The 16,913-nt window shown below is 39.3% G+C and overlaps 1 protein-coding gene across 6 annotated transcripts in view; it reads right to left on the reverse strand.

Moving 5' to 3' along the window:
* Positions 1–16,913, reverse strand: part of TRPM6 (transient receptor potential cation channel subfamily M member 6) — a 193,504-nt gene that overhangs the window by 43,471 nt on the left and 133,120 nt on the right. For all 6 annotated transcript variants that reach the window (XM_050761467.1, XM_050761466.1, XM_050761470.1 and 3 more), the window contains 3 exons: positions 14,476–14,608; positions 4,763–5,907; positions 4,447–4,559 (listed from right to left, as the gene is read on the reverse strand). In XM_050761467.1, the coding sequence (XP_050617424.1) occupies positions 4,447–4,559; positions 4,763–5,907; positions 14,476–14,608 (1,391 nt within the window). The remainder of the gene's footprint in view (positions 1–4,446; positions 4,560–4,762; positions 5,908–14,475; positions 14,609–16,913) is intronic.

Genomic DNA, 16,913 nt, shown 5'->3' on the forward strand with positions numbered 1-16,913 from the left:
CAATTGAGGCCGGCCTGGTCAACGTGTTGAAAACCTGTCTCTACTAAAAATACAAACATCTCTACTAAAAATACAAAACCTGTCTCTACTAAAAATACAAAAACCCGTCTCTACTAAAAAAAGGTGGCACAGGCCTGTAATCCCAGCTACTCAGGAGGCTGAGGCAAAAGAATTGCTTGACCCTGGGAGATAGAGTTTGCAGTGAGCTGACATTGTGCCACTGCACTCCAGCCTGGGCGACAGAGAAAGGCCCTGTCTCAAAAAAAAAGGGGTGGGGGGGTGCAGAGGAAGGGAATCAGAGAAAAATCAATGAAAACAAGAGCTGGTTCTTTGAGATGATCAATAAAACAGATAAACCTGTAGCCAGACTGATTATGAAACAATGAGAGAAAATCCAAATTTAAAATGTTAGGAACGGGCCGGCCAGCATGGTGGCTCGCCCCTGTAATCCCAGCACTTGGGAGACCAAGGTGGGCAGGTCACCTGAGGTCAGGAGTTTGAGACCAGGCTGGTCAACATGGTCAAACTCCATCTCTACTAAAAATACAAAAATTAGCCAGGTGTGGTGGTAGGCACCTGTAATCCCAGCTACTTGGGAGGCTGAGGTGGAAGAATCGCTTGAACCTGAGGCAGAGGTTGCAGTAAGCCAAGATCAAGCCATTGCACTCCAGCCTGGGCGACAGAGCAAGATTCCATCTCAAAAATAAATAAACGACTAAACAAAATAAAATGTTAGGAACAAAACAAGTGATGTCACTACCCACAGATCTCAAAGATAATAAATGAATAATAAGAGAAAATTATGAACATTATGCCAATACATTAAACAACTGAAACAAAATGAATAAACTCTTTGACACACACAAAAAAAGCTCATTCAAGAAGAATTACATAACCTAAATAGCTCTATATCTATTACAGAAACTGAATTTGTAGTTAAAAGCTTTCCTACAAAGATGGTTTCATTGGTTAATTCTACCGAATACTTCAGACTGAAATTATATCAATTCCTTACAAATTCACCCAGAAAACTGAAGAGGAGGGAATACTTCCCAAATCACTAAATAAACCAAGCATCATCCTGATACCAAAACCAGACAAAGATATTACAATAAAAGTGAACTAAAGACAACTATCCCTCAGTAATTGATGCAAAAAAACTAATGAAAATTTTAGCAAAATGAAACAATATGGGGAAAAAAAAAATCATGACCAAGTGGGATTCATCCCAGCAAGGTAATTTAATATTCTAAGAATTCTAACATTATAAAATTAATTAATGAAATTCACTGTAAAATAACACAATCAAAAGAAGAAATATCTGATCACCTAAGTAGATACAGAAAAAGCATTTGACAAAGGCTAATATCCATGAATGATAAAAATTCTCTGAAAACTAAAAACAGAAGGGAAGTTTTCAGCCTGATAAAGTGCATCTATAGAAAAACCTGTAACTCACCTCATTCTTAATGGTAAAGGATTAAATGCTTTTCCCCTAAGAACAGATACAGGAAAAGCTATCTGCTTTTATCACTTCTAGTCAATATTATGCCAGAGGTTCTGGTCAGTGTAATCAGGCAAGAAAAGGAAATACAATGTGTCCAGATTGAAAGGAAGAAGTAAAACTATCTATGTTTGTACATAACATGGTCATGTATATAGAAAATTCTTAAAAAGCTACACAAGAACTACTCAAGTAAGGAAGCTTAGTAAGGTTGCAAAATATAAGACCAGTATCAAAAAACTTCCATATACCACAAACAAATAATCAGATATTAAAATTGTTAACTAATTGCAGTTATAATAAAATAAAAAATATGAAATAGGGATGCATTTAACAAAATATGTGCAAGATCTGTACTCTAAAAACTATAAAATATTACTTCAAGAAATCAAAGAAGACCTAAATGGAGAAATATATCATGTTCGTGAATCAGAAGATTCATTATTGTTAAGATGTCAACTTTCCCCACATTGACGTATAGATTTATGGCAATTCCATTCATAATCCCAGCCCACTTCTCTATAAAAATTGACAAGCTGATTCTAAATTTATAAGGAAATGCAAAGAACACAAAATAGCCAAACTTCTTAAAAAAGAAAAAAATTGACCTTTAATATATGACTCAAAAATTATCATAAAGTTGTATTCAAGATAGGATAATATTGGCATAGAGATAGAAATTGATCCATATATATTGTGATCTATATGGTCAACTAATTTTTGACAAAGATGTCAAGGCAACTCAATAGAAAAAAGATATCTTCTATTATTGCTAATATGGTCAAGAACAGAATTGAAAAAGATATCTTTTTACCCAAAAGTAGTAGAAAATTTTGATATTCATATTCAAGAAAGAGGAAAGAAGAAACTCAATTCTTAGCTATCTTCATATACAAAAAATTACCTCAAAATGGACTATAGACCTACATGCAAGAGCTAAAACTATAAAATTCCTAGAAGAAAACATGAGAATAAGTCTTAGTGATCCTGGCAAAAATATTTTAAATGTGATACAAAAATCATAGACTATAACAGAAAAGAATCAAACACTTCATTAAAAAAAAATATGACTTCAAAAGACATTTACGAAAATTAAAAGGCAAACCACTGAGACAAAATATTTGCAAAAACGTCTACTCAAAAAAGGATTTGATCATATATTTTAAAATGCTCACAACTTTATAATAAGACAACAACCCAATTTTTTAAATGGGCAAAGATCTGAACAAACATGTCACCAAAAAAGATATACCACCATGCCCCTCATAACAATATTTCAGCCAATGACAGACCACTAATACAATGGTGGTCCTATAAGATTATAACGGGACTGAAAAATGCCTGTCACCTAGTGACACTACAGCTGTGATAACATGTAGCACATTTTTTAAAAATAAATTTAGTGTAGCCTAAGTGTATAGTGTTTATAAAGTCTACAGTAGTGTACAGTAATGTCCTAGGCCTTTGCATTCACTCACTGCTCACTCACTGACACTCCTAGAGCAACCTCCAAGTCCTGCACGTAAGTGTCCTATACAGGTGTACCAATTTTTATATTTTATACTGTACTTTTACTGACTCTTTCTATGTTTAGATACGCTTAGATACACAAATACCATTGCGTTACAATTACCTAAAGTGTTGAGTACAGTAACATGCTGTACAAGTTTATAACCTAGGAGCAACAGGCTACATGGGACAGCCTAGGCATGTGGTAGCTTAGACCATCTAGGTTTGTGTAAGTACATTCCATGATGTTTGTGCCATGATGAAATCACCTAACGACACCTTTCTCAGAAAGTATCCCCATCATTAAGCAATGCAAGACTGTACAGAAAGCAAATAAACACATGAAAAGATGTCTAGTAGCATTCGTCACTATGGAAATACAAAGGAAATCGTACCGTGAGATACCACTACACATTCACTAATATGGCTAAAATTTAAAAGATTGAGTATGCTGAATTGGTGAGTGCTATGATTTGAATGTTTTTTCCTTCCAAAACTCATGTTAAAACTTACTTCCCAGTGGAATCGTATGAAGAGACGGAGCCTTTAAGAGGTGACTGGATCATGAGGGCTCTGGCTCACGAATAGATTAATTCATTCATGAGTTAATGGATTATGGAGGGGATGGGTTATTTATCATGAGAATGGATCTGTTATAAAAGCCTGTTTGGCTCTCTCAGGAGCCCCCCTCGCCATGTGCCACCTAGGATTCTGCAGAGAGTCTCTACCAGCAAGAAGTCCCTACCAGATGTGTTCCCTCCACCTTGGACTACCCGGCCTCCAGAACTGTAAAAATAAACTTCTTTTCTTTATTAACCATGCAGTCTTGGGTTTCTATTATAGCAACACAAAACAAACTAAGATAGTGAGGATGTGGAACAGCTGAAATGCTCACAAATTACTGGTGGGCATGTAAAATATTATGATTACCTTGGAAAGCAGTTTGGAAGTTTCTTCAAAAATTAAAAAACACTTGCCATATGACTCTGACATTCCATTCCTAAGTATTTACCAAGGAGAAATTAAAACATATGTCCACAAAAAGACTTGTACACAAATGTTCGTGATAGTTTTTTTGGAATAGCCAAAAATTGAAAACAACCCAAATGTCCTTCAACATGTTAGCAGATAAATAAATTGCAGTATATCCACTCTAATGACTCTTAAATTTATATCTGGGTGTGATTGTGTACACCTGTAGTCCCAGTTACTTGGAAGGCTGAGGTGGAAGGATTAATTGTGCCCAGTCGTTCAAGATCAGCCTGGACAACATAGCAAGACCCCATCTCTTAAAAAGAGGAACAAATTATATCTTCAAACCTTTCAATACAATGTTATTTTGTGTAGATGACACTTTACAATAAAGATAAATCAAACTAAGACCACTACCTTGACTGCCCAAAACCTAAAAGATAGAATAACAGTACACTTACTGGCACCTGGAGTCCTTGAGTATTCTTCTTTTTCTTTGACAGTCTCCTGTCTTTGGTTAGCATTTTTGCTTTGACCCATGCTCCCTGCCCTATTTCTGAAGAGCTTGAAAGATCTGTAAGGGAAATGGTCTACATGAGAAAGTTGACAACAGTAAGGGGGGGCCATTTTGTTTTACAGAAAAAGCTGACAGAACGGGGAGAATGACAATGTGGTTAAGAGTCATAGATTAAAAAAAAAAAAAAAAAAAAAAAAAAAAAAAAAAACTGGTAGCAATGCAAAGGACTTAATGCTGTTTTTTTAATGTTTATTCCTTACTTTTAATCTTACAGATCTTCATCAATTTCTCCTCCTTATGGAATCTAAAACTATGACTCCTAGCGAAGGGCCTGTCTCTGCGGAGAGGATTGATCCAAAAGGATGTGTTTGGCTGAAGCCATGGTCCCACCTCTGAGCATTCACTACTCTGGGCCGATCTCGTTGAGTTATCAGATAGGGAGCTGCCCTGGGTCTGCTTCTGGTGCTGTTCACTCCGAGTGGAATCACTGTCACAAGTGGAAGGCAAGGAGGTTTGCCATTTTTTCTTGATGCTAAACACACCAGTTTCATCGCCTTCTGAAAATGCCCAGTTTACATATCCACCTTCAGTTTGCATGCTCTTGGCTTGGGAAAGAGGGGAGGTTACTGTCATGGGTTCAGGTGTGCAACTCAAAGTGGGTAGCACTTGCTCCGATTTGTCTTGTCCATCCACTAAGTGAGCAATTGGCTCGTGCTGTTCCTTGGGTTCATCCACTGATGCCTGGTCAGAGACACCTGGGGTCTGCCCAGTCAGATGAACAAGAACCTCAGGATGGATGTCCTGTTCATTTGCCAGCACATCTGTATCTGCTTCCACAGAGGGTCTGGATAGAGGCAAGACAGTTTCTGCTGAAAAAGGAACTCGCTTTAGATTAGAAGGGACCAGAAGAAATTGGCCATACTTTGAGTGTGCTTGCTTGTTAGGAGACCCCCCAGAAGCCACTATACTACTTTCTGTTTTTTGCTTTTCCTGGTCATTTCTTACATTTGCAGCGTCTCTTTTACTGTCTGTAATCTCAAGAAGCGCCCCCCTCTGCACTCTTGGGGGATGCCGGCCTCCAGCCAGGCTCCTCAGCAAAGAAGAGGGCATGCTATAATACTGGTATTTCTTCTCTCCAGCGATCTCCATGCTGCCTAGAACCTCTGCACAGATGACATTGCTCCAGCTGTGGGGAAGTTTTTTGCAAGTAGAATGCTTTCTCTTGGCCAGGAGAGCCTCATCCTCTTGCAAGGTGTCAACAGCAGAAAGGACTTTTAGGGTATCCACAGTCAGGGCAGAGAGATCCTGCAGGTGTCCCACCTGGCTATCCAAAGACAGTAAGGAGTCCTTTATAAAAGACACCTTTTCATTCATTTCTTTCAGTTGGAAGTACATCTCTGTAACCCTAGTGGTGAAGGGAGGGAGAAAACCAACAAGCACATTAAGCCAGTGGGAATTTGCTCTCTTCCTACCCTACTTCCATCCTTAAATGGCTCCTGAGTCTCAGCTGCTTCCCTAGGTTAAGTCTGTCTTTTGCCTTCCTCTTCCCCCAATACATAACTCTCACCTCAGGTGATCTCATCCACTCCTATAATGCCCACTGCTACCCATAGGAGAGGACAAATCACAAATCTACATTTCTAGCCCTTCTTTCTTTTTAATATTTCAGAGCCACATTTCCAGTTCCAGCTAATGATTCCTTCAATTGTGAGCAATCATCCCATTTTTATTCATTAATATATTTATTCATTTACATAACAAATACTTGAATACTTCCTAATAGCAAGCATTGTACAATTTTAATGTGTATAGGAGATCCTGAGGAAGAAAGAAGAATGATAGAAACAGAATCAATAATCAAATATGTAATTAAGAAGAAAAAAACATGGATCTTTAAAATTAAAAAAAAAAAAAATCTCTAACTCTACTGTTCAAACAGGCTTCCCAAGTTTCAAACAAAATCCATTTTAGAAGACCTATATTCAGAAAAAGCCTAATGCAAATTTTTAAAGTTGTTTGAATACTTTAACTGAAGATTATGATGTTCATTCACTGATTCATGTAAAAGCAACACAAGGCATCTTCACCTATTCAAATGTAAATATAAGTTGCGAGCAAATTGAATTAAATGTAACAATTAGTCCAGGTGCAATGGCTCAGGCCTGTAATCTCAGCACTGTGGGAGGCGGGTGGATCACTTGAAGTCAAGAGTTTGCGACCAGCCTGGCCAACATGGTAAAACCGCATCTCTACTAAAAATACAAAAATTAGCTTGGCATGGTGGCGGGCACCTATAATCCCTGCTACTCAGGAGACTGAGGCGGAGGTTGCAGTGAGCCCAGATCATGCCACTGTACTCCAGCCTGGGTGACAGAAAAAGACTCCATCTCAAAAAAAAAAAAAAAAAAGTAAAGATTAATTTAATTGAGAGATGGTTACTATATGTCTGTACATTTCCTTGTAATTATCTCTGTATATGGATGAGGTTGGTTTTGTATCCCCCAAAAAGGATATGTTGAAGCCTTAACCCCAGAACCATAGAATGTGACCAGATTTGGAAATCAGATATTGATAGAGTAATCAAGTTAAAATGTGATAATCAGGCTGAACCCTAATCCAGTATGACTGGTGTTCTTATCACGTGAAATTCTGACACGGACACACACAGAAGGAAGACGATGTGAAGACACACAGGGAAAAAATGGCCATATGACTGGAGTGATGCATCTACAAGCCAAGGAACACCCACAGTTGCCAGCAAACACCAGAAGCTAGAAGACGCAAGGAAGGATAGCGACACCTTGATTTTGGACTTCTAGCTTCCAGAAGTATGAGACAATAAAGTTCTGTTATCCTAAGACACCCAGTTTTTGGTATTTTGCTGCAGCAGCCCTGGGAAACTAATGCAGCTATCTAAACTTCACTAGCAACGGAATAAATTACAGCATGTATGAGTTGATTACATAAAAAGAAACTTGTATGCGAAAATAGAATACAAAAGTTTAAAACAAAAATAAATTGGAAAACTAGTATTCTAATAAATTTAATGAGGCATTGACATCCCTTGATTAAGCAAAAACTTTCACATTTATTGAGGGAAAAAAAATTACCAAGACTCCCAAGGACACGAACAGATGAAAAGATAAAATACAAAAGGTAAGGAAACCCAGTAAAATCGTCAACCTCATTAGGCAATCAGAGATGAAAATTAAGATAATAATGAGTTCATCTATATCATAACAGCATTCGTTTTATTTAAAAAAGAAAAGGTGAAACAATTCCGTGATAGCAAGGATGGAACATAGGGACACAATAAATATAAAGGAAATGTAATCTTACTATGCTAAAACAGACAGATATTTGTTATATTATGAGACAGAATATTATGCAGCCATTAAAAATCATACTCACATTGTTGATAATTATTTTATAAGGCTATTTCTGGTGGTAGAGGCAGGGCTGGGGATGTCTAGTATGTTCGGTATTATGTTTTTAAAATTGGTATAAAATTTTTAAGTTCAGAAATAACAGTTAAAATATATTTACAAAGTATATGTAATTAATTTGAGAAAATATTTTTGATGCGTAAGAGTGGAAAAAAAACAGGATACAAAATAGTATCATTTTAACCGGAAATATGTAGAAGACTAAATTTTAAAAAGCCAAAATTTTCACAGTGAACTCTGGCATATCACATTGTTTTTTTCTTTCTTTTCTTCCCTTGTTCTATTGTTTGGGGGAGAGGAGGTATAGTTTCAGTTTCTCAACAATGAAAATCTTCGATAAACAAGATTAAAGTAAAAAAACAGCGTGGGAGGGAATGTAACCAACTGTGTCATGGCTGACATGACCATTGCAGAAATGAAAAATGATTCCCGCTCTTATCTGGGGGCAGGGAGAAGTCGTGATTATGCCATGAAGAGTTTAACACTCAGCTGTAACAAGTACTTCCCAAAATAGTGTTAGACTTCCCATCTTTAGAACACATCTCAAGTCACAGGGATTGAAAGAAAGATTTTCCACTTCCTCTTTCTGGGACCTTTGTAAATAGAAATTAAAGAATAAAAAGAGTGGCATCTTCCATTTTTATTATATTCTTTGTGAGTAGAACCCTCTTTTTTTGCTTCTGCTATAGAATTCAACTTCTATAACTCAATAGAGGCTTAACAAATGCTTCCTGACCTTCTGGAATCTGCAAAATTAGAACTGGCAAGGATGATGTGGGAAACAGCACAAAATATATGTATACTCCCTTCCAAATACGCTTAATTAGAGCCTCTCCATCCAGTGCACTGTTTCATCTAATTCAAAAACAGTACAGTCTGAACACCAGTAATGGAGACTCATTAAGTTCCATTAGCAGCAGTCACATCGAATGATACAATAGAAACCAGCAACTATTCACAGCCACAGGTAACACGCTACAATAGAAACCTGTTAGACAAATAACCTGGTCACCCTCAAATCAGGTCCCTTGCTTTTATAGGTACTTAATTTCTAAAACTTGATGTCCTGTGAAACATATTTTAATTATATTTGCTGGACCACCAGTGACATTAATTTAATCTAGTCTTTCAGTCATTCTGACACATAAAATTTATCATTTTAGTTTCTTCCATGCAAGGTACGAGGACGGAAGAAAGATGAGAATGGTAATTGTTTTATTATGGGCCTTTAGGCAAGATGCCTTAAAATGAGATAACAGCAAGTACAATTACAGTCATCATGAAAATCACCATATTCACTGAGTGCTCACTATGAGCCAAGCATTTTATAAAGATCTACTTGTACTATTTTATTTAATCCATGTAACAACTCTATAAGTTAGGCATTACTATTATCCTTTCATAGAAAAGAGCTTGGGTCGGCCAGGCACGGTGGCTCATGCCTGTAATCCCGGTACTTTGGGAGGCTGAGGCAGGTGGATCATCTAAGGTCAGGAGTTCAAGACCAGCCTGGCCAATATGGTGAAACCTCGTCTCTACGGGAAAAAAAAAAAAAAAAAAGCCGGGCATGGTGGCAGGCACCTGTAATCCTAGCTACAGGGGAGGCTGAGGCAGGAGAATCTCCTGAACCCAGGGGGCAGAGGTTGCAGTGAGCTGAGATCATGCCATTTGCACTCCAGCCTGGGCAACAAGAGCAAAACTCCGTCTAAAAAAAAAAAAAAAAAGGGTTAGGTCACATAGCCAGAGTCACATGGTCCATGAAAACGTCAGGCATCAAACCCAGACAGGCCAACTCCATATTCAGTGGCACTGACCACCGCCTTCTGGTGCCTCTCAGCAACTCACCTAGGATCTAGGCAAATTCTTTTGGGGATTCCGAGAGTACCATGAAGTACTATATGAACTACACCAACAATTCCCATGCTGGGAGGTGTCACAGATGTTCCTCAGTAAGGTTTCATGGTCATATAGTGGTAGGACCTGCTTAAACTATAACTCTGTACTGACAAATTACAATGCACATTATGTTACAGTGTTTATACTTTTTAAAACCACAGTATTTCCCAAATATAATGTACCAAGACATGCTTAATGTGGAAAAATACCTAAAAGCATCTTACTCCACAGAACAGAGAAAGGGAAAAGCTGACTTACACTACTGGGATCAAAAAAGAAGTTAGAGTCCCAAATAGGGAAAGTAAGATTTAAAACAGCCTCGTTATGTTCTCTTTTTCCACTGTCACAACTCACTTGATTCTAGGAGGATATAGCAATCTCTTCTTCAGAGGTAGGCTAACATGCAAAATCCTCCGAATCTTCTTCCCCTCCCTCTTCAAACTATTGCTTAGTTACCTCAGGAAATATTCTCCCCTCTTTCCCATACCTCATTTATGAGGTCCCCACAAATGACCTCAACAAAGATGACAGTATAAAAACAGTGCCACTGAGATAGCTCCATCAAGAGGGAAAATGGATTGCATTTTGAAGTTTAATTAGAGCTGCAGGCTCAGATGCAGTAACTCATGACTGTAATCCCAGCACTTTGGGAGACTGAGGCAGATGGGTTGCTTGAGGCCAGGAGTTCAAGACCAGCCTGGGCAGCATTAGCAAGACCCTGCCTCTACAAAAATTAAAAAATTAAAAATTAGCTCAGCATGGTAGCATGTGCCTGTAGTCCTAGCTACTTGGAAGGCTGAGGCAGGAGGATCGTTTGAGCCCAGGAGTTCAAGACTGCATGAGCTCTGATCACTCCACTGTATATCAGCCTGGGCGACAGAGCAAGACTCTACCTAAAACAATAATAATAATAATAATAATAAATTAGAGCTTCATAACCAAATTCTAAACCTCTTGGAAGTACCCATAATTTTCAGAAGGTACATATCCATTTAACTTCTAACCCTCTACTCAAATCCCAAGAAAAGAATCCAAGAGAAATACAATGCTTTATGATGGTTAATGTTTTTAGGATTTTATCACTGAATTACTGGTTTATAAATGTCTGGTTCTCAACTTTCACTCTGTGTTCCCTTAGCTTATGATACCACCTTCTTCTAGTTCTCTTTATACACCTCTGAATGGTTACTTATGGTCTTCTTCATGAGTTTCCCTTTCTTTGCCCATCACAGTTGTTGGCGCCTCCCAGGATTTAACTCTCAGCTCACTACGTTCCCTCACTCTTGCTTCCTGGGCATAATCGCTTCCTCTGTCATACTTTTAGTTTCCTAAAGTAGGCAGGTGACTCCTACAGTTGACTGTCCCAATAAGCAGATGAGCTCCTCCACTAGTGCAAATGCTCCCCAGGGCCTTCAGATGCACACATCCAAAGCCTCCTGAACATCTCTGGCTACATATACTACAAGAATCCCAGCTCAAGAAATCTAAACCTCGTTGCTTTCTCCTCATACCTCCTGTGCCTTCTTTATCTCGGTGGTGCCAGCTTTTACCTGATTACCCCACTCTGGTCTGAAAGTCGTGCTGGACTCTATGCTCTCCCTTAGCTCCACATCTGATCCTTAACATGGCTAATGAATTGCTCTTTCTAAATGTCATATTCACCCCTTCCTTTCAATCCCACCACCACCAACCTTGGCAAGGCTGTGGACACATCAGTGCACTGCACTGTTCTCTCAAATGGTCTTCCTGGTTCCCATTCTGACCCCTCAAATCCACACCATTACTGAAGGTAAATCCGTCCATATCTCTGACCACCTAAAATCCTTCCTTAGTTTATAGTTTAGAGTAACCAGCTCTCCACAAACTTATCCCAGTTCGTAATCTTATCTGTTCATTCTCCTTTCCTTAAGGGTTGGAGGGGAATTTGTATTTAAAAAGAAATTATACTCACAATTTTGAGAGGCCCATTTTTACTTAATAATAGATAACTTTCATTGTACCCTTTCTATGAGTCAGCACTCTGCCACACAGTTCATCTATATTATCTCATTTAATCATCACAACATTTCTAAGAGGTAGGGCTATTTCCATGGTTTGTTTATTTGTTTCTTTGTTTGAGACACAGTCTCGTTCTCTTGCCCAGGCTGGAGTGCAGTGGCGCGATTTCAGCTCGCTACAGCCTCCGCCTCCTGGGTTCAAGCGATTGTCCTGCCTCAACCTCCTGAGTAGCTGGGGCTACAGGCAAGTGCCACCACACCCAGCTAATTTTCTTTGTATTTTTAGTAGAGACGGGGTTTCGCCATGTTGGCCAGGCTAGTGTTGAGCTCCTGATGTCAAGGGATTCACCTGCCTTGGCCTCCAAAAGTGTTGGGATTACAGGAGTGGGCCACCTTGCCCGGCCTCCATGTCTATTTTACAAATAAGAAAACGGCCGAGCACGGTGGATTACACCTGTAATCCCAGCATTTGGGAGGCTGAGGTGGGCGGGTCAGGAGATCGAAAGCATCCTGGCTAACACTGTGAAACCCTGTCTCTACTAAAAATGCAAAAACTTAGCTGGGTGTGGTGACGCACACCTGTAATCCCAGTTACTCGGGAGGCTGAGGCAGGAGACTCACTTGAACGTGGGAGGCAGAGGTTGCAGTCAGCCGAGATCACGCCACTGCACTCCAGCCTGGCAACAGAGTGAGACTCCATCTCAAAAAAGAAAGTAAAGAAAAAAGAAAACCAAGATTCAAAGGGGTTCAGTAAATTTGCCCATGTCCACATAACTAGTAAGTCCCTGAAGTAGGACTTCATCCCAGCTCCGGAAGCTCCTAATATGGGTCTATGCTTCACACAAAACGGAGAACCAAGCTTGCCTGTTGCAATCAGTGAGCATAGCTATAAAGGGGGGCAGAACGTGTAGAAGAAGGAAAGAGAAATTCATATAACTATGGACTAAAGATATTATTAGGTGAAATCAAATTTTGTGGGCTCAAACTTTGATACTCAATTTTTTCTCAATATTAAATTTGATCTGAAATTCACTCAGGCACAGAAACACAGATTTATATAAATATGGTACCAAGAGAGAAGTCCAGGTTTATATAAACACGACTTACGCCCATCGTGAACCATTTAGAAAGTTCTTCATGTGATTCAGTTTAACTAAAGCCATGTTTAAGGATTCACATATCTCTATCTGATATATGCACATCAGAAAAAACATGCATAATTAGGTATAATACGTCATAGTCAGTTCCATGTATCTTCAAAAATGAAGGAACACATTTAACTTCTGTCAATTTGCTTCCATTTACAAGAACAATTCTGTGTTTTAAAAAAGTGCACTTCATCACATGTAGCCTTCCGTATTTTCACACAATGCCATGCACCCACAATTCGTAATAAATCCACAGTAACTCAGATCACATTATAGCTTCCTAATTAATGTTCACTCTCTTCAATACATCTCCTTCTCTTTCCTCAAACCTCTGAATACCCCCCATACCGCCTGCCTCCCTCAAAATCCCACCCACAGGCACACCCAGTCGACGACTTTGCCTCAAGACCTGGGTGCCCCCCAACTCTGTCTGCATTCCCATCTATTCTGGCCATATCGCGTCCCATTCCCCCGCTTCGGGGAAAAGCCGAGACCCTCCATTTTCCCAGCTTCTCAGGGACTTCTCTTCAGCAAATGGCCTCCTCCCTCCTGCTCCTGAGTTTCTCCCTTGCTGGTGGATCATTTCCAGGACCATGCTGTTTCATGTATCGCCACATGAAACAAAAGCCAACGAAAAAACCTCACCAGGTCCCCATATCTCATCATGCTTCCCTGCACAGTAACACTTCTCCCAAAAGCCACCTGTAATTGCAGTCTCTGCTTCTCCTATTCTCTCTTCACCCACTTCAGTGAAGCAGCCGCTAACCCCACTGCACAACCACCTCCGGTCAGACGCCCTGAGACCCCACAACTCCCCATCCAACCAGCACCCTCCATCTACCTCCTCCTCCCCACTCTGGCTGCGTGCGGCCAGACACAACGTGCTGCCTCAGGCGGCTGCGCTTGCTGTTCCTTCCGCCAGGGGCGCTATTCCACCAGACGCCCCTGCCTGGCCCACTGCCTCACTTCCTTCAGGCCTCTACTCCAATCCCTCAGAGCGGCCTTCTAGGACCAGACCATCTAAACAGTCCACTCAACCCCCAACTCCGCTGGATTTCACACCACCATCATCTCCTATTCTCTCCAACTACTTTATTTTTCTTCATAGGCCTTTTACTGCCTGATATTAAATTACAAATTTTTTGTGTTTCCTTGCTAAGGTTTTGTTCTCCACCCACTTCATTTCTCTCACCACCTACACACATGCACACACACACACGCACACATGAAGGTAAGTCCCATGAGGACAAGGATTATTGTGTCTTATTAACCACTTACTCCTAGTAACTAAAAGAGTGCCTGGAATATAGTAGATGCTCAATAAATATACTTTGATTACATGAATATTCTATGTTATTAAATATTTCCAATTATGAAGAACGCAAATCTCTGGGATTTGAAAGTATATCTTTCTACTCCTTTAGATATTCTAGTAGAATCACGTTTTGGTAGTGGTTTCAGAATGGAAAAGATTTATATATTTTACCTTTCTGATGTCACTCGGATTCGTTCCTCACAACTACAGTTCACAACTTCCATCTTCTCATGGAAGTATTTTTCCACACACTGCTCTTCAAAATCATGAAGTTTTTTCAGATCCTCCTTACTCAGGTAGAGTTCTATAGAAATAAGTATGAAACACAGAAAGAATCATTATTCATCTCAGGGCATGAGTGGCTTTTCTTCCACTTGTATTGAAAATGAGAAACGGTAGCCTGTTGTGATAAAAGTTTGTCACCTTGTCAAACTATTTCTAATATTAATGCAGAAACAGCATCAACAAACAACTGAAAGCCGGGCGCAGTGGCTCACACCTGTAATCCCAACACTTTAGGAGGCTGAGGGGGGTGGATCCCTTGAGCTCAGGAATTAGAAACCAGCCTGGACAACATAGGCAGACTCTCTCTCCACAAAATAATTTAAAAATTAGCTAGGCGCCTGTGGTCCCAGCTATGCAGGAAGTTGAGGAAGGAGGATGGCTTGAGCCTGGGAGGTCAAGGCTGCAGGAGCCGTGATCACGCCACTACACTCCGGCATGGGCTACAAAGCGAGACTCTGTCTCAAAAAAGGAAAAGAAAAGAAAGAACTGGAAACACCAGCCTGGGTCTCTCCTATTCATTCTTTGAAAATGACTCATATGTAGAATTCTTTCTCTTCAATATTTTCACAGGTAGGAATGTTTTCACATTTAACAAAAATTCACTGCATTTCTATGAAAATGGGGAATCTGATTGTCTTCTTTTCTCTCTGCCAACGCTTTCTAAAATTAATTAAATTTTAATTGATTCATATTAGATGTACATATTTTCGAGATACATGTGATAATTTGATACATTCATATAATCAAATCAGGGTAATTGGTGGCACAAGCCTGTAGTCACAGCTACTCAGAAGGATGAAGTAGATCACCTTAAATATTTACCTGTCCTTTAAGATAGAAACATTTGAATTACTCTCTTCTAGCTATTTTGAAACGTATAATCAATTAATTTTAACTGTAGTCAAACTACTGATGGCAGGGCATGGTGGCTCATGCCTGTAATCCCAGCACTTTGGGAGGCTGAAGCAGGTGGATCACTTGAGACCAGGAGTTCAAGACCAGTCTGGCCAACATGGTGAAACCCCACCTCTATCAAAAATACAAAAATTGGGAGTTTCCTTTCTCGGCTTTGGTTTCCTTTCTCTGTCTCTGTATGGGGGAGCTTCCTCCTTCTTATTTGCCTATTAAACTCTCTGCTCCTTAAAACAAACAAACAAAAAAAATTAGCTGGGTGTGGTGGTCCATGCCTATAATCCCAGCTATTCAGGAGGCTGAGGTGGGAGAAACATTTGAACCCAGGAGGCAGAGGTTACAGTGAGTGGAGATCGCTCCACTGCACTCCAGCCTGGGCAACAGAGCAAGACCCCATCTCTAAAAACAACAACAACAACAAAAACCCTACCAAACTATTGAACACTAGGTCTTATTTCTTCTATCAAAGTGCATATTTGTACTCACTAATCAACCTCTCTTCCAACTCTTTTAGCTATTACAATGACAGTAAATAACCAATAGGTTAAATGCAAGATTAGAAGAAGGCAGTCTGTTGAAATTAATCCAGTAAGTATAAGAAAGTTTTACCTTGTTACACAGAGTTTGTGCATACTAAGTCCTTCTACTGAAGAATGAGATATTATTATTACCATTCAATGGCCAATCACGGTTGTATACCTTCTCTGACACAATCATAAATAACTCATTAAAAAGACACATTACTAAGTGATATTATAAGGCTAACGCAATTCTTCATCAAACTCCAGCATTCACATTTGGTCTACTACTTTGGCTTTCACTCCTGCCTAACAGAATAATATACCATCTTTTAAGCAAGTTTATAATACTTAGAAAATATATAAATGAAATGATGCTGCTAAAAGGATTAAATTGGAAAGTTCTCTTTCTTGAATGGTTTTGCTTACATTAGGACAAAAAGAACTAACATGGTTCTCCAGAATTTATTTAAAATGCAATTGTTACATTATTTTCTGAAAAAAATGACAAAAGATCTTAATTTTAAATTGAAAACATGGCTAAAAGTATTATTCAGCTGTAAAATGTATTCACAACTCAGATATACAGTGCTTTCTGATTTAAATGGCAGGAAAAATTTTTTCAGACACTGAAAAGATTAGTTATCTCCCATCCCCTACCCAACTCTAAACTTCTTTCATTGAAGAATCTCCTATGAGCAAGAAACTTCACAGGTGTCATGATGTGAACCTTATGTGGGTCCCTGAGAGCAAACAATCCAGAGTAATTCCAATGACAGGTGCAGCTTGCAGTATGTGGCGCTTTCCTGTAATTGTCCGCAAGGTGGCACTGCTGCCCCTTGTGTAAATGTCTTTACCCTCAATATAAAAGATTAGAAGCAATGTTACGAAAAT

This window comes from Macaca thibetana, chromosome 15 (genome assembly GCF_024542745.1).
Source record: "Macaca thibetana thibetana isolate TM-01 chromosome 15, ASM2454274v1, whole genome shotgun sequence".
NCBI lineage: Eukaryota > Metazoa > Chordata > Mammalia > Primates > Cercopithecidae > Macaca > Macaca thibetana.